General features: G+C 45.7%; 2 protein-coding genes and 1 non-coding gene across 4 annotated transcripts; 2 read left to right on the top strand and 1 right to left on the bottom strand.

Annotated features, from left to right (window-relative positions):
* The first annotated feature begins 29 nt into the window (after positions 1-29).
* Positions 30-178, top strand: LOC119708894. Its single transcript, XR_005259237.1, has one exon. It is a non-coding gene; the product is annotated as a U12 minor spliceosomal RNA (small nuclear RNA).
* Positions 179-1,051: 873 nt separating this feature from the next.
* On the top strand, positions 1,052-17,132 carry LOC119707982 (heat shock 70 kDa protein 12A-like). Of its 2 annotated transcripts, XM_038153704.1 has the most exons (5): positions 1,052-1,175; positions 11,093-11,295; positions 12,516-12,740; positions 13,098-13,269; positions 14,158-17,132. In XM_038153704.1, exons 2-5 carry the CDS (start codon positions 11,152-11,154, stop codon positions 15,216-15,218), a joined length of 1,602 nt encoding a protein of 533 aa, XP_038009632.1. In that variant the 5' UTR covers positions 1,052-1,175; positions 11,093-11,151; the 3' UTR covers positions 15,219-17,132. The 2 variants fall into 2 exon arrangements, with proteins under 2 accessions (XP_038009632.1, XP_038009631.1); XM_038153703.1 differs by lacking the exon at positions 1,052-1,175 and having other exon boundaries at positions 10,871-11,295.
* LOC119707984 lies at positions 4,345-10,828 on the bottom strand. Its single transcript, XM_038153708.1, has 7 exons — positions 10,406-10,828; positions 8,929-9,030; positions 8,041-8,130; positions 7,386-7,566; positions 6,684-6,767; positions 6,068-6,145; positions 4,345-5,009 (listed from the first exon to the last, which is right to left on the bottom strand). The coding sequence occupies exons 1-7, from the start codon at positions 10,660-10,662 to the stop codon at positions 4,773-4,775; spliced, it is 1,029 nt and encodes a 342-aa protein (XP_038009636.1). The 5' UTR covers positions 10,663-10,828; the 3' UTR covers positions 4,345-4,772.
* Positions 17,133-17,863: the final 731 nt, after the last annotated feature.

The following is a 17,863-nucleotide window of genomic DNA, read 5'->3' as shown; positions in this document are numbered from 1 at the left end:
TGTCACAGCGGCGCGGCGAGGTTTCGGTCATGCCTTAAACTTATGAGTAAGGAAAATAACGACCCGGGGTGACGCCCGGGTCCTCACTGCGAATGTGAGAGGAATTTTTGCGCGGGTACAGGTCGCCCCTGGGTGCCCCGCTTACTTCGCGGGATGCCCGGGTGCCGTGATCTGCCCGACCTCCGTGGCGCTCGTGCCAAGGACAGACCTGCCGCCGCCGGGGCGCCCTGCGCCGCTCCTCCGGCCCGGGAGGCGGCGCCGCGCCCAGGCCACACGCGGCCGCCTCGCGAACGCCAATTCCAGCCGGCCTAAAGAACGGAAATGCCTTAACCTGTGCTTTTTGTCTGGTTGCTCTGTTCGCTGAGGTGCCCTAAGGATCTCCACGAGGCTTAGAAACAAACCACCAACCCTCGCCCAGTTAATGCTTCGTGTGTCCGCAGGAAGCAGTCCCTTTTCCGTTCTTCTGAGGGAGCACTTACACCGTTTAAAATCAAGCTAAGAGTGAGAGGGAAATGGTGCCTTGTGCAGCTCGGGCAGCGGTGCGCTCCTAGGGTCCTGCCCTGTCACGACCTGCAGGACTGCGGCTCTGGGTCTCACCGCGGGCGCTGGTGCTGCCGGGCCTCCCTCAAAACGCCCTTTTGCAGCACGTCACGGCCGCAGCTTCCCCAAAATGCGGCTTTGTTCCCGCCCGCAGCTCTGTCACGAGGTTCACTTGCGACCCCAGGTTCACTTGCGACCCCCTGGCAGCCCCGCTGCTCCCCCGCTGCCGTTTCCCCGGCGCGGGATCCTGAGCTGCCGGGGCGCCGGGCCTTTGCCGTGCGTGCTGCAGCACCCGTCGCGCTGCTGTGGAGCCGGCGGCCCAAGCGCGTTCCCCGAGATCCAAGGGGAAGCTCCTGGACTTCAACGGTGCGGGAGCTGCCAGGCAGGGCTGGGGACAAATGGAGACCTATGCAGCTGATGTGGCTGCTCGCAGCCACGCAGGCTGAGGCCCCCACAGCGCTGATTGCCTCCCAGGAAGCCTTTGAGAGCCTAAAGCCATACCAGCGGTGATGCCAGGTCCCTGCTTGGTTGTGCACTGGTGTTTGATCCAGCTCCAGGGTGGCGCACGACTGCAGTGCCACAAAGGAATACACAAAATACAGCCCTTTTTGCTCTGCCTTTCTGCAGCTGTTGAGGTACTTGATCAAACTGAGGTGATGGGGTGGGTAATGTGTGATATTTATTTTGCTGTTGCAAAACCAACAGGCAACACTTGTTTGAGCAGATTAATTTGACTTTAAGAGCAGCCCAAGTGGTTCCAGACTAGAGGGCCACCTAGCCAGTATCCTGTTTCCAACCTGCAAGGACCCCTATGGAGGTGGCTTCCAGACACCCCACCAACCTTAGTGCTGTTTGTGCAGCCACGATTCCTTCAGGCAGTACCTCCACTCTCTGCTTCTCCTGCATCCTCCTGTTTGTTTGTTTTGCTTCCATCAGCCTAGTTCTTGGAACTGAAGCTGAAGAGTGCTTGTGTAGCTGCCACCCACCCTCTCTCCCACATGTGATCCCTGAAGTCCTCTTTTGTCCGGGCAAAGAATTCCAGGCCTGCTCAGACATTCCTACAGTGGAGCTCCCTTCCCTCTGCAGGCTTCCACCTTCCCATGTTAAGTCTCTGTGGGAGGCTGATCAGGGGGCATGAGTCATGGTGTTGCGGGAAAGGAAGGGTTTAAACGTCAAGATCTTCCTCTCTCTGACTCTTGCTCTTCCTGTTAGACACAAGCTGTAGCTCAGTTTTCATGGGTTCTTCATGGTTTCTTCTCTGAGCTGTGGATGAGAATTCAAATATTTGTTCCAGGAAGGGCCTGGGCCCCTGCTTCCCTCCTTGTGGCTGGGAGAGGTGTAAATGTGTAAGCAGCAGCAAAGAGATCTCCCTGAGTGTAGGGGTCTCTACAAAGGGCTCCTTGTCCCAGTTGCTGGAAAATTTTCAGGCCTGCCCTTATTTTCCAGAGGCAGATTCCCTAAGTGTGTCTCCTCCATCTGCTGGGATCCCCACAACATGGAAGTCAGACCAGAGGAGACCATCTCACACCACTTTCCTGTTAAAATATTACCGGAAAAGCAGGGCACCCCCGACGAAGGAAAGGACGATGAGGAGGACTCCATGGATATCAGAAAGCTAATTAATTACTTTATTATACTATAATAATAAAGTTATATGATTCAGTTTAGATGAAACTGAATCTGCCAAGCACTCAAATGCACAGCATCCCGTGACTGTCAGCCATCAGTCCCGACACACAAACACGCTCGACCCTGATAGGCCAAGGAAACAAAACACCATCACTTTGGGTAAACAATCTCCATATTGCACTCTACTTTGGCACAAACACAGGCACAGCAAATGAGATAAGAATTGTTTTTCCTTTCTCTGAGGTTCAGAGAGTATGAATGCCAGAATATCCTTGGGAAGTTGTGCCTTGCTTTTCTCTGTGAAGAGAAATGTGGCTACAAAATCTTACTTAGGAAATTATGCAGAGGACATCGGGACATCATATTGGCCTAGGAATGGTATGTGGTACAGCATCTGCTTTAAAATATTGCCTCACCCTCAAACATCAAGATCTGGGAAAATAAGTTGTGTTGGATCATGGGCTGGATGTTGTCCTTTGCACCAGATGTGAGAGTCTGGCAATAGGGGCATTTCAGGCACAGAGACACTGCGCAGTAGCAATCAGCGGATCTTTGCTGATAGTGGAGGAAGTACCTGGTTTGTAGTCAGAGGTTAAAAATCCTCAGATTTTAGCAGTTTGTTCTCTGTTTCAGGACTACTGAACCCTAGGCCTTTTAGCCTTCTGAAGACTTTTAAATCAGTCTTTGGAATGAATATAAGGCCTTGCAAGATGAGTATTTTAGCCTAGCAAAAATGATGTTAAGGAGGGAAAAATCAAAGGAGAGGACACACCTGAGGAGACGCAGTAGTGATGAGCTTCAGAGATAAAACTGATGCACAGCATAGGATCCAGGCAGACTCAGGGAGATACCAAAAAAATAGGCTAAAAATTTTCTAAGCAGGTAACAAAGAGAGCGTGGCAGCTTGCCAAACGTGTAGTATTATACCTATATAATCACATGGCATTTGGCTCAGGGTCATGCTGAAATTTCTACTTGCCTGTACTGGACAACTTCCCTCTCATTTACCTTCTACAATCTGGAAAAATGAAATATTATTGCACTGCTAATTTGAGTCTGCAACATTTTAAAAGGCATGAAAAACTAACTATGGTAGTTCTTTCTTGTTTGTGAAAATTGTAGGAAATATGGTCCATATGTATTTTTACTTCACCTGTTCTATTCCATAATAGGTCTTTCCAATAAAGGTCTTTTTACACTAGTTTCTCAGAATACTCTGGTTTTCTAAAAGCCAATTTTCTTGCACACACCTGGATCCCAGCTCATGTTGTCAGTGACCTGTAATATGCTGAGGGAATACTAAATTCCTGACAGAAGCAGAGCAATTTGCTTGCAGAGAGCTACACAGAAATTTGCCTTTCTTTCTGGGGGCCCATTGAGAAAATCCCAGGGAGTTTGTGCAGCCAAGGAAACCGATGGATTTGAAAGAAAAACTGAAGAAAAGGACTTGGCAGGTGTTGAGTTATAAGTGGGTCTTGGGTCTTCAAAGAGATAGGAGTAGTTGTTGGTTGTTGTACATTGTTTGTTGTATGAATACATCAGTATTGAAGGTGAAGAGTTTAGAGTATTAAAGTTTGTGCTAAAAGCTTTCTGGTATAGAGTCTTGATGTTCTGAGTAAAAGAAGTAGAAGCAGTAGAAGTAGTAGTAGTTAGTAGAAGCAATTAGCACCTTTCTTGTATCCCAGCATAGGGGAAATTTATTCATGAATAATCAGCTAAAAACATGTATCTAGAACATTCTTTCTATGTTCTAGAAATATCCAAGCTTAATTCTAATGTGTGAAAGTAGTGTTAGTTTTTACACAAAATCTACGCATATAGTTCTGTCTGTTCACGCAAATAGTTCTATCTGTTCTATTTAAGAATGTAAGCAATGTTCTGCTATGTTTTTGTTATGTCTGGTGCTAAGTTAATTTTGTGAAAGGTAACACTACTGAACTTTAAACGAGGCTTTAGGGTTTTTACTAGCTAATGCAGTTTCTTGAGGCACTTAAGATATATTTCTACTTACTTAAAACTAAAACTTACACTCCCGCTTCATGTCTGTGTGGTTTAATAGATTTTAGTTTCTCTAAAAGTTCCAAGTCAATCCCTGTATTCCTTTCTCTCTCTGAGTGACTCAGAGAGGCTTCTATTCCATGCATTCTAACAGCAGGCACACAGTAGATTTTAAAGTCTTTTTTATTTGGTAATTCTCAAGTTGCTCACAGAATACTGTGTCACACCAAATCACATAAACATGCATTTGCCTCATTGCATCCCCATTAGGCCACGAAATACAACTTGTACAGCTCTTTGGCCCAGAGCTGTGGCACATGAGCAGCTGAAGGACTTTGGGACACGTAAATTGTACAGACGTGGGGAAGCAGAGGAGCGCTAACAGGCAGGTGGCCTTTGTGAGGAGACAATTGGAATAGCTTCGATTTTTAATACAGTTTGTTAATGATGATTTATCCTAGGTGTCCCAAGTGGGGGTTGTCTAACTTACTAGCTCTGAAAAGTAGGCAATTCATGGGAGAAAGAAAAGCAGAGTATTATATAGCAGCTGTTTCATCTTCTTATGGCTAAGTAAGTAACTAGCCCGACTCTCAAATAATTTTCCTTTAATCCCAGACTACACCTTTCACAATAATTTCGTCCCCACGTTTCATTATGGGCCACAGGAGTGATACACTTTTCCAGAGCGCTACATCTTTCTTGTCCACGTGCTCTAAATGCCTTTTGTTCATCCTCCACTCAGCTTTTACTGGTGGGTCCTGAAGAAGCAGCAAACAATAGATTTGGCAGCACTGCAGCAGGAACTGTGTTTCATTTTCAGTTCTTATGTCAATGTCAGCTTTCTGAAAATCAAACGAGAACAGTTTTCAAAGCTTTGTAATACTGTGCTGATGTATTGTTACGTTGCCTTCCCGCTCTCAATCTGTGCAGCTGCTCCACAGGAACTAAGCACTCAAGAACTTCACTTGTCAAAGCTGCTGGTACTGTTTGAGTGGGACATGCAGGGGTCCCAGAGTAATTTTAAAAGTTCTTTTATTTACCAAGTCCTGACTTCTGGATTGTGCCAATGTCCAGCACCTGTCTCTATTTCCTCATAGAGAGATCTGCAAGGGGTTTGGTAAGACCAAGCTCTTGGAAAAACCCAGCGAGCTGCAAAAGGAGGAAGCTCCTCTTTGGAACTGTCATATATCTGTGATATATGTAATATCTTCCACAAAAAAAAGCACACTAGAGACTTGCCCATGTGGATAGCAGGTGTCAGGGCTCTGTGCACATCAACAGCCTCTGCACGCTTTCCTCTGCCTTCCCAGGGTTTTGGCTGCTTGTGTTCAAGGTCAGCTCAGATTTAGCACGACCATATGACCTTGTATTCGACTCCTGCAATAACAGGCAAGCTGGCAGAAAGGGTGGTGTGAGAAGGAGTTATGAGAAGCCTCATCTTCACCCGCAGGCTGGCCACCAGTTGACCCAGGAGCTGAGTGGTGGCTGGGTGCTTGACTCAGCTGTGGTGTTGGGATGCCTGTGCCCAGTCTTGCTGGTCCTGACTCACAGACCAACTTCACAGCTTGGCCTTGACCTGGCTGGTCACTGTGAGCTTGCCCAGAGGTCACTGGTTTGTGGCTGTCCCTGATCACCACCACTGGCCCTTTGCTCTTTGCTCTTTGCTTGGGCGCAGTAGGGCTGTGCCTTAGTTGGTAGGGGCACGACCCTGCCTGTCCTGCTGTACTTCCCTTACGAAGTTACATGTACTTAAGAATATTTTGGAAGTGTATGGGCTGGAAGGACCTGGTCACAAGTGGAAAACAACCACATGCAGAAGGAAGACCTCTCATGCATTAAATAACAAGCTGCATAGACAATTCAACCACTGCCCCAGTTCCTGGGCTGTATCTTTACTCACTTGAACAATCTGGTCGTAAACCACTGAGTTTTGCTGATAGTGTTGCCTGAACAGCTTCATTATGTCTTGCATCATCACCTACAGAACAATCATAGCACGAAGCAGGCTGTTACCATGTGGTAAGGCAAATATGGGAATTTTTGTTTCTCATATTGGGTCAATCAGGAATGGGGAAGTCACTCATTTCAGGCTTTGGAGGAAGGTCCCATAAAAGCAACACAGGGCTGGAAAAATGCTTTCTGCACTCATATATGTGCCTCATCCAGCTGGACAATTCAGATGTGCAGTGTATGGTTGTGTATCATGGGACACAGAATAGTTTAATTTTGGAAGGCTCCCACAAGGATCCTCAAGTCCAGCTCCCTGCTTCTCCTTGTAAGTGCTTCACTCTTAGAGAGAAAGACCTGTGTTTTATCCAGTGCTGCTCTCATACCCAGGGTTTCTAGAGCTTGGCCCCAGACCTCTCAGCTCAGAAGTTATCCCCAGTGTCATTGCTGACAGATTTTGAGCAGTGTCCTTAGCAGAAACAAGCTTCTAAATGAAATGGCAGGTGCCAATGGCCATTTCACAGGCCTTTTACAGAAACATAAAATACCTTGGTCAAAGATATTTTTACCTTATTCGAAGGTGGAATGTAAAGAACTTTAAGTATGTTCTCTCTTCTCTGTTGTATATCTTTTTCACAGGCATCAAACACCTTCTGCAGTGCAAAAACAACTGATTACAGCATCAATCACAGTGAAACCACAGGTGTAGTGTGCAAATCTGAGAAAACATCTGCATTAGAATAAATTGTAGGGCTGCTAATTGATAGAAACATGTCTTCAATAGCTGTGAAACAAATTGTTTCATCAAGCTGCTTGCATATTGGAGCCCATTCTTCAGCATCTGTGGGGCCTTATCATCACAGTCAATGCTAATTATGGCCTCATCTCAGTCTTGTTCTTTAAGGTAATACTACTTTGGTATTTTCCTTTAGATCTCTCCAGCTGTCACAGCAGTGAGTCGGACATCAAAATGAGGTCTCCCAGCTATCAGGTCAAGCACTAACATTAGGAAAGTGGATTGTTTGCCCACTTGTGCTTAACACGTGTGAGAGATGGGACTGGTATTTGAGTGTGCCCTTCTGAAAGGCAGGAGGAAGAAGGTCACTGTCAGTTTGATCTCTACAGCATTCCTGCTGGGCTGGAAAATCAGAGACCCAGACTTAGGCCCCAACCCTGTCTGGCACAGAAATACAAATACTCAAAGGCTGCTATATGGCTACACCATAATTGATGTGATAAGAATCAGATGGAGAAAATGGACTTGAACAAACCCTAATGGCGTGACTGCCTTCTTCATAGGTCCATCGGTGGGGCATGGAGCTCCTGACTTTCTCCCATTCCTGTAGCCGGAGCATCTCGTATCTCTCCAGCACAGCAAACAAATGTGAAGGGTCATTGATGTCCTCAGAGTGCTGGTGCATGGCCATGGCTTTAGCCAGCAGCTCTTGGATCCTAGGTCAAGGAGGATATTAAAAACCGTATCTAAGTCAAGATGAAATAATGAGCAAATGTAGATATTTTACTTATTAAACTGTTTAATGAAGCCCATGTTTTCTACAATGCACTTTTCATTTATATTATACAGCTGGCAAGCAGCTTTTTTGTGGAAAATAGTGCTTTCTCAGCTCAGTTTTGCATGATCATAGTAGAATCTAATCAGAGTGGCATCTTGGCAATGTCATTGTAGACTGGTTTCTTTATTTAACTAGTTACCCTGAGAATGTCTTCTTCCCTTTGCAGAACAACCCAAGCCATCTTCCAGAAGTCAGTTACAAAGAGATGCTGGCAGGTTGAAAGTCTGGAGAGAGGGTGTCTGGGATGTCTGGTCAGAAATAGAGTCCCAAAGGATGGGAGGAAGCAAGAAGTATGTGGCTTTTCAGTGTAGAAACACACACACTATGTCTGAAATATGAATAAATGCTTTACCTTTCCTCTAGCTTTTTGGTCTTCTCTTTCAGCATCTCATTTTCCTCTTTCTCCTTATGCAGTATTTGGATTACCCTTGCAGGAAGTTCTCTGAAACAGATTTAGGAGATCTCTTTATTTGTACTTGGACACTGGCACATCAGTGGACATGCCCCCGTTGAATAATCTGAATTCAAGGAAAAAAGCTCTGAGGTGGGAAAGTGCAAGAGCATCCAGGAAAACTCCAGGAGAGCTGAACACCTCCCCTAAAAACTTCCACCAGAATTTATGCTCAAATCAAGTGGGAAGCTATTTACATCTGAAGAAATAGAGGTCTGGTTGAGAGGATCATAATGATTTTCCCCCCTTACACTGATTATTAATGTAAATAATCACATTACTTGTTGTGACTATCCAGAAGGTGACACAGAGTATCAACAGTGTCAGACAAAGTTCTGTTTTCATTGTCCGTCCATCCGTAAGGGAAAGAAAGAAACAATAAACCACATTGCAATCAGTGGGCAAGTGTGCAATAAAGTCGTAAAAATTGCACAAGCTAAACTTCCTCCCTCCAATTTCTGATCAACTCACAGGGAAAAGAAATTTAGAGACTAAAACTTGTCAAGGCTGTTCTTTGCCAGGTATGTGGTATGTGATTCCGTGAGTCAACACCAACAGTGCAAAGAAAATACCCCAAGTGTAAGATCTGCACGTTACATGGTGCAAATCCAACAGCTTCTGTAAATTGGCCCTGGGTTCCCAGTATAGCCTGGGCAAAATTTATTGCTAATGCAGAGCCCTCCCTGTGCCTGGCTCATTTTCTGTCCCACCCACCCTAGTGTGCACCAGCTACAGTTCATTGTCAGAGGCCGCACCAAACAGTGTCATTTTTGGTCACTGGACTCTTACGTTATTTTCTTGTCCATCTCTTTCATCATTTCAAACATTTCCTTCATGTCAGAAGTCTGGTCTCCATAGGCCGATGGCTGCTGTGAGGTGTCAGATATATGTCTGATGAGAAAAAGAAAAGGGAGTTCTTATAATGAAGCGCGGTAAGAACACATCCTCAAAAAAAGTACTTTATAATTGCCAGTCCTGTGAGCAGAAGCTTCATGGCTACATCCACGCCAGCAAAAGGATCAGAGACAGGACAAAGGGCACACGGGCACAGATTTGGCACAAGTGAGTGAGCACTCTCCCAGATAATGCCTGATACAGCTCAGAGGACTCCCCAGGCTATCTACCTTAGCCAAGCCTAAAAGTCAAGCTATTGTTTCATGTCCTTGCTTGCTGTACTATTGTAACCTTTTCTACTTTCAGACTTTGCAGCTGCAGCTAGCTCTAAGTTTTCTGTTCTTCCTGTTTCTAAGGCCTGCTTTTAAAGCTTTCTAGAAATCTTCTTACTTTTACTATTTCCCACACAAGGATATGCCAAAACCAGGAGGGTTTGACTAATCATTAGGTCTGGATAAAGTGGGCAAGATACAAGGACAGCTCCTGAAAAACAAACTCAACCCAGACCTGCAGAGAGTGGGGGAACAGCAAATGCAGGTGACTGTTCTGCTAAAACCAACTTTGCAATGTACGGTTTTTTGTTTGGTTGGTTGTTTGTTTTTGTTTAACAAAGGAGTACAAAGCTCTGTGTTCTCAAGGTAATTTTTTTATTTGTACAACTGCTGTGTCCTGTGTCCTTATGAGGATCCCAAATATCATCTATTGTTAGAGAAACAGTCCCAGATTAAGGTGCTCCTGCAGCCTGGATCCAGGTGGAACAGAGAGCAGGCTCATCCCCACAACCAGATGTCAGAGCGTGCCTCAGCTTGAGGCTTTACCTTTGGCTTATGCCAATAGAAGGCTGCACAGCTGCTGCAAGGGACTCTGCTGCCCCTCTCAGCATTACTCCTTCCCACTACAGCACATTTTGGTTTTGTTTACTTGGATTGATTCCTTTCCAGTTGAATCACTTCACTTTCAGTCTTTCACTGAAGACACAATCTTTTTCTTTAAGCTAAACACTCCAGTAAAAAATGTACATTTTAGTCCACCTTTCCCTGCAAAATTGATGAGCTCAGAGTCAGAGCCATGAAATTCCAGATCTTGTTACACTCTTTGTACTGATATTTCTAGTTTCTCTTCCTCTTGCACCAATTTAAGATCTGCCTCCAACTTTGGAGTTGAACTTGAGAGCAGAATTTGGCAACAGTAACTGTCTCTGTGATGGCTAGAAAAGTCAGGAAGTAGAAAACAGAGCTCTTACTGAATATTTCACAGTAAGAAAATGTTTGCAATTCAGCACTCATGCAATCCTCCAAGAAACTTTGTAGAAATATTCAGACCTAGGAAGATTAAACAAGATTATCCAGAGATATCCTCTTGTGTAACCTACCTGCTGCCTTCTGCAGTTGTCTTTCTGGGATCAGTATGCTCACACGGTCTTTCCAATACCTCTCTTCCTCTGTTGCCAGAAACATTGTATGTATCCCATGATTCTGTTCCTCTGGAGCCAGAAATGGTGGATGTACACCCCACTTCTCTGCTGGAGCCAGCACCACTGGGTGTACCCCACACATTTCCTTTGCTGCCGCCAGAAATATCAGGTGTATCCAACACTTCTGCTTTTCTGTGACCAAAACCACTGGCCATAACACACCTTTTTCTTTTGCTGGAGCCAGAAACCTTTCGTCTGTTCAAGCAGCGGGAAAAAATGTTTGTTGAAATGTGCGGGCAGCACTGAGGACTGTTGATGCTGCTGGGAGTGCAGAAAGCTACTGATAAGACCGTTCCCTAACAAAGGCACTTTGCTGCTATAAAAAGCCCTGCGTCTTTACAGGAAGATGTACAATTTACAGGATGTCTAGAGTAATATTTCTCTCCAGCCAATAGAATCAGGGGTGATTGCTGTTCCCTCTGCAATATGAGTCCTTTCAGTTTCAGTTCAGTCCCTGTTTACGCCTCTCTGCTCCCAGAGCTGCGCGCCTCTGCACTGCAGTGGCCATGGCCAGCCAGTCGGTCTTCGTCGTTGCTATAGATTTTGGCACATCCTACAGTGGGTACTGTTTTTCTCTTGCTTCAGGTACAGACCAAATCCGCCAGGTTTACTGGGGAGCAGAGCACGGGTTAAAGACCCCGAAGATGCCTACGAGCATCTTGTTCAACCAGCAGCAGGAGTTCAAATATTTTGGTTATGATGCCGTGATGAAGTACAAGAGCCTGCCCTCCAGCCAAGCTGACAGCTGGTACTTCTTCCAGAACTTCAAGATGCAGCTGTACAACACGGTAGGTGGAAGAGTTACTACTAATGGGGGTTGGGGCTATTCATTTATTTGAGGGGTGGAGGTTAGAGAGTCCCTGAAGAGGGCTGAGTAAGTCTGGTTGATGAGAATGAATGAACGCAAGTCAGAGAGTATTTTGATGAACAAAAGAAGAAGTTTGGGTTTTTTTAATTGCCAAAAGCTTCCCAGGCCCTTCCTTTATGATGTTTTTTTGTCTAAGGACAATACAACGTGACTGCATACATGGGTGAAGGCAAATACCTGCTACTAATAAAAAGCTGCCCTGTTCCCAAGCTTGACAGAGAAACCGGTCTCCCTCTGGGACTCCCTACCTCAGTCCTCAACAAGAAACAGGGATCAAGTGAAATTTCCTGTAATTCAAAGGAGATGGGCAGTCTCGGGATTACCTAAAATCTCATGGGATTACCTAAAATCTCATCCCATGTTGTTCAGCTCCCCCTAGTTTGTCTCTCCCTCCCTTGAAATGTTATGCTGAAGCTAATGTAAGGATGTCCAGCTGTCCTTGAAGCCTGTAGTGGCTTTATCAAATTTCTCTCTGAAGGCTCTGTGCTGGTTTGGAATAGTTCACAGCTTTATTTGTGTTTGCTTGTTCAGCCAAACACCTTCGTGCCTTCCTGTCTGTGCTCCTGGGTCCCACAGGGCCACTCAAGCATAGAATAAGCCAGACTGGCACAAGGCCAGTCCCAGGAAAAGCCTCAGGTCCTCTCTTTGGTGGATGGGAGGCCTCTTTGAAGATTTTCCTCCCCAGGACAGCTGGGAATGATGTGGTCTGTGACAATGTCACCTCTGGAGCGGTTGGTTCTCATTCACTTTCAGCAGGGGCTGGAGAGAGGTTTTAGTTCAGAACTGTTTCTCTGCATCTGAGGAGCAAATGGTGAAGAAAAGTTTCATTACAGAATCACTCCCCACTGGCTCTTCAGGAATCTGTGGGATCTACAGTGTCTTTACAACATTTGGCCTAGGAGAAACAGCTGAATTATCAACCACATTGACATTTTGCCTTCTGAATCACAGCTGTGGTGGGTGAGCAGTTTGGTAGCTGACCTGTGCCGCTTAGACTCAGCCACAGTAGTGAAGCCAGTGCTGGGGTTTGGTTTGGAGACAGGGGTGTCTGGGTGCCTTATGTAGTGCCGTGCTTGGCGTGAAGGGGACAGGTCTCATACTGACACTGCACCATGTGACCCTGGGCTTTTTTTTTGGTAGAATGTCACAGCTGGCATGAAGCTGAAAGCCACCAACGGAAAGTTCCTTCCTGCCTTGACAGTCTTTTCCGAAAGCCTGCGCTACATGAAGGAACATGCTTTGAACACCATCAAGGAGGCCTCTTTCCAAACTGTCTACAACCAGGAGGAGGTCACCTGGGTCATTACTGTCCCGGCCATATGGAGTGCTGCTGCCAAGCAGTTCATGCGTCTGGCAGCAAAAGAGGTAAAAGCAGGGGTTACCCCATTTCCTCAAATTACCTTTGGACATTTCTTTGCCCAATGGAGCCACAGGAGCTCGTCAATATGTAAACAACCTGCATTTCAAATTTCAGTCAATTGGGCAGAGGATCTTCCACACTGATGGTAGTGAGGGAGAAGATGTCCCCAAATGGCAGTACAACAGCTCTGCCCCCTCTCCCCACCGCCGGGGAGAAAGGAGCCCCACAGAGATCAGCAGTGCAAGAACCACCAGCCCTGCATGAGCTGCTAGGGTGAGAACAGTCTCCCCAGCAGGTGGTGTTCATGCAGCAGTAATCTCACCCCCTTTCCTTGACCTGACTCCTCTCTTCTGTGATTTTAGGCAGGAATTATCTCTGACATGCTCTCTAGGAACCTGATCATTGCCTTGGAGCCAGAAGCTGCATCGCTCTGGTGCAAGCAGCTTCCACATGAAGGGTTTATGGCAGACAGCAGTGACAAGAAGAAGTTTGAAGACTCCCCTGGGATCCAGTATGTTGTCGTTGACTGTGGAGGTAAAATTTGCCCTGTTCAACAGGTACCATCTTTGCTGGGCGTGGTGGTGCATGGCTATTTCACAACTGGTGAAGGTCCCACAGCTTGGACTGCACTGCTCTGCTTGTCATGGTTTTTTAAAGGTTATTTCTCACCTAATGAGATCCTGTGAGCAGGCAGAAAAATAGGAGGAAAGAACAGGGTTGTGTCTCACACTGCAGTGCTTTTCAGGCCAGACAACACGAGGCCCTGCCCTCGCACCAGATCAGCCAGCACGGTGTCCCAGCATCCGCCACTGGCACACACCGCGTGCTCTTGCCTAGAGCTCACAGCCTCCTCTCCATAAGCAACTGTAGTTAGTGCCCAGTGAGGTGACCAAAGAGAAGAGCTAGCAGGCACTGTACAGTAAATCATTAAGAATATTTGATGAGGCACTTCTTAGTAATATCTCTAGATTCCTGAGTTTTTTGGTGTGATGTGAATTTTCTGCCAAGAGCAGTCCGGTGGTCGCGAACAAATACCAAAAAGGCGTCAAAAGGGCCACAAGTTCCTGAGAGTCTTCTCACCACTGCTCAGGAGTCAACCAACTATGTGAGGAGGCCAGGCTCGGTTTGGGATCAGACAGGAGATTGGCTTGTTCAGTGAGCAAGCTGGAGCATCCAGCTCTTATCAGAAACAGCTGTAGGAGCCTTGTGAGACCGGGCTTTTAAACAAGAGTGCAGAAATTTAAGAAATCTAGAGAAGTACAGGCAATAGCAGAAGAGTGAGGATGAGGAAAGAAAGCAGCAGAAAAGCACATCTGTGAATTGGGAATTCAGAAGATAGGATTGAATTCCGTGGAAACTCGTGTACTTTAAAGCAAACAGCACAATTGATTTGAGTCTCTGTGTGTGTGTTTGCACGTGTAGGTGGCACCATAGACATCACAGTACACGAGATCCAAGAAAACCATTACCTAAAGGAGCTACATAAAGCAACTGGAGGTGGATGGGGAGGCAACAGAGTGGATGAAAACTTCACCAATTTCCTCAAGGAAATATTCAGTGATGGTGTATGGGATGAATATGTGAAGAAGCACCCTACTGAATTACAAAATATGATGTACAACTTCAGCCTACAGAAATGCTCTGCTAGCAGAGAGGCAGTCTACATACGTTGCTACTACAACCTGACCAGAGTGGCAGAGTCCAAGAAGGACATCTCTCAGTTCTTTGAAAATGCAGCAGGAGCTGTGTGGTGTGATGGGACAATCATGATTACATATGAGAAAATGAAGAGCTTGTTTGACTACAGTATCAACAATATCATTTTTGCTTTGAAGGAAATTCTTTGCAAACCTGAGATGGACAAAGTCCAGTACATTTTACTTGTGGGAGGCTTTGCATGCAGCATCATCCTGCGAGATGCAGTCAGGCAGGCCTTTAGCAGCAAGTATCACATCCTTTGTCCCATGGAGGCCCAGGCAGCCATTGCAAAAGGGGCTGTTTTATTTGGAGTTAATCCAGACATCATTACCTCAAGAATCAGCTGTAGGACATATGGCTTAAGAGTATGTGAGAAATTTGATGATGCTATCCATGATGCCCGTAAACGGAGGGTCTCAAAAGCTGGGGACTATATTTATTGCACAGATCTCTTCCGGAAACTGGTGGAAATTGGGGAGTCAGTGAACATACACGAAGCTGCCCACTATAATTTCTTTCCAATAGAACCAGATCAAACAAAGGTAACCTTTGCTTTCTATTGTACAAAAAAACAGAATGCTCAGTATGTGGATGAGGAAGGGATGGAACTGCTTGGCTTCTGTGTAGTGCCATCGCCAGACACATTGCTGGGGTTACATCGCAGGCTGAAGGTGGAGATTCAGTTTGGGCTCACTGAATTTAAAGCCACATGTACTGATGTTACTTCCCAAGAAAGTCGGACAGTTGTAATGGATTTTTTATCTTATAATTACTCATCATATTGAACACATCTTAGATGCCTTTTCAAGCCATTGTGATTCTAACAATTCTATTACTTCTACAACAGAAGAGACAATTGGACCAGTAAGTTCATCATTCAACTTTCTATTTACACAGGAAAACTACTAGTCTGATTCTCTGGTTCCTTCCATTCCTCACCAGCCACCCTTTCAGTCCAACACCTCATTTTCTGTTGTATCTGACAGCAGGTTTTCCTGCTGCTTTATCTCATGCTCTTTTAGCTTGCATATCTGAACACAATAGTCCATACCACCAATACGATCATCTGTGACCTACCTGTGTTTGATGGAAAGCCTCTGGACTGGTGTTAACTTCCACATAAAGCAGCCCATAGCTCTTTATTTCAGCCTGATGTCTTTTTGCAGCTACGTCTTCTCTTTCTCTGACATGAGGTCCCTTTTTCTGGAGTCCAGGTTTAATTCTGCTGGGGGTGATATTTGGTGGATTTCTGTTTTCTTCAGAATATGATTTATATAAACTCTATGTAATTAAAGCTCCAGTGTCCCAGACAAGGTAGTTGAGTGAACCAGTGTAGGGGCTTGTGTCCAAAACCTGTGGGAGTGCTGTTTCCATTAAATGGTTGGGTGGTTCAATCTCATCAGTTGGGCAGATATAAATGCCAGATTGTAACATTACAGATATGCATAGTGCATATGCTGCTGCCTGATGCCTCTGTCCAGACCTGGTACTCTGGATCTCTGATTTGGGCATGATATTTTCTGTATCTCTACAAGCTGATCTCTTTCCTCCTGCCTGCAGCACCTGTGCAAAAGTTGAGCACTGTGAAGGCTTCATGAGCCTAGATTTGTCCATGAAAAGGATGCAGTCCTGCAGTGTGCTGGGTCTGGCTGAGGGGGAGTTAACTTTCTTCATAGCACCCCTTATGTTGGTGTGAGGTTTGGGTCCAGAATGATGCTGATAGCACACTGATGGTTCCGGGTGGGCTGGGGTTTGTGGAGTTAGCTTCCTTCCCCTTTACTAAGGATGTAAAGTTTCTTTGCTGAACACCAGCCTCCACCAATGCAAATACTTGCTTAGCTGGATACAGTGCAAGAAAACTCAGCACTGTCATCCTTATTAGTTGAATGATCATGTTAGAGTCACTGCTGGCCGTGTACTGAGTGTTGTTAATCATGAGAGCAGCATTCAGAGGACTAACCTGCAGATATGCTATGCCCTATGATATATAAAAGTGAAATGATTTTGAAATTTTAAATGTTAAATTTAAAACGTTTATGCCTGCAATAAAAATATTCACAACAGACACCTGTGTGCATTTCTACTGTGTCGGGTGGTACCACCCTGAACACTTCATAAGGCTGTCCCGGAGGCTAGGTCCCAAGAAGCTGAGTAATCCTGCTTTTTTCTTACTCTTTGCATTTGGTATTTTCACCAGTGGAAAGCCCAACGTGGCTCCACCTGAGCTCAACAAGGCCCTGGAGTGGGAAGAGAAGTTCGGTCTGGGAAAGTGGCAGCGGGGAAAGTCTTTCTCACCCATGTGCTAGGTGGGCTTTGGGATTCAGATATTGACACCAACAGTCGTGACTGCAGCTCCTAGTTTTGCTTGTTTTATGAGCTGATTATGTTGATAACCTCAGGCACTGAGCATGAGCAGATGCAGGTGTTTGTCCTTTCTGTGAAAGCAGCACTGAGTGTCAGGGTCTTGGGCTAAGCATCCCTGAAACATGGCAATATGGGGGGCTCTACCCTCAGCCTGACACTGCCATGGGTCTTGGGAAAATAAGAGTTACATCTGCTGAGCCCCAGCAGCCATCCTCTGAAACAGGTGTCTCTGCTGAGCTGGGGATCAACTGCTGAACAAATAGGGCGTTTATGCTAAAAATCACAGAATGACAGATCATGTTTCAAGGATAAGAAAAGACACTGAGGTTTGCAGTGCCTGTGATGGCTGCTGGATCCTACATGGCTGGGTGAGTAGGTGACACCCATTTCTGCTGCTGGATCTTGCCAGCTGCCTTCTGCCTAAAGCACGTGATTTCTTGGAAACTGAGAGAAAGCAACCCCCACTCTGCAGTACTGCCACCACTTCCTGGCAGGCACATCCTCTTCTCCCCCAGCTGGGGACAGAGAGAAGAACAGCTTTGCCACAGCCCAAACACCATGGCTGTGCTTTCTGCTCCAGGTTTCCCAACGCCATCTGGCTCACCCTGCTTGCTTGATGTCAGAGGAAATTAAAGATTCACAAAAAGTTCACAGTAACTGTAAGTTAGCCTTGAAACCCTGACAGTGGAGTGCTGGACCAATGGAACCATGAAGAGACCCTAGGAACAGAATGCTATAAATCCTTGTGTCCTTGACAGGTAATGGTTCAAATAGATCCAAGCAGAAACTGCAACAGAGGTTTAACAAAATAAAATTAAACGATAACTTAGCAACAGGTGATAGGATGTAAAGACAACCTCAAGTTACCTTAGATAATTATAATGCTAAAGAGCACATCCCCAGGGGAATTTGTATGTGGAAATCATAGGATAATGAACTGGACTGAGATCAGCACAGGCACATCAAAAATTTTGTTACACAAGCATGAGTGACCAATCTCCTGTTTCTGTATGATTTGTTTTTGGTTACCCTTTTGTAAAAACGAGTCTGCTTGTTTTCCAAAAGG

This window comes from Motacilla alba, chromosome 1A (assembly GCF_015832195.1).
Source record: "Motacilla alba alba isolate MOTALB_02 chromosome 1A, Motacilla_alba_V1.0_pri, whole genome shotgun sequence".
NCBI lineage: Eukaryota > Metazoa > Chordata > Aves > Passeriformes > Motacillidae > Motacilla > Motacilla alba.
This window is presented reverse-complemented; position numbering and strand designations above follow the sequence as displayed.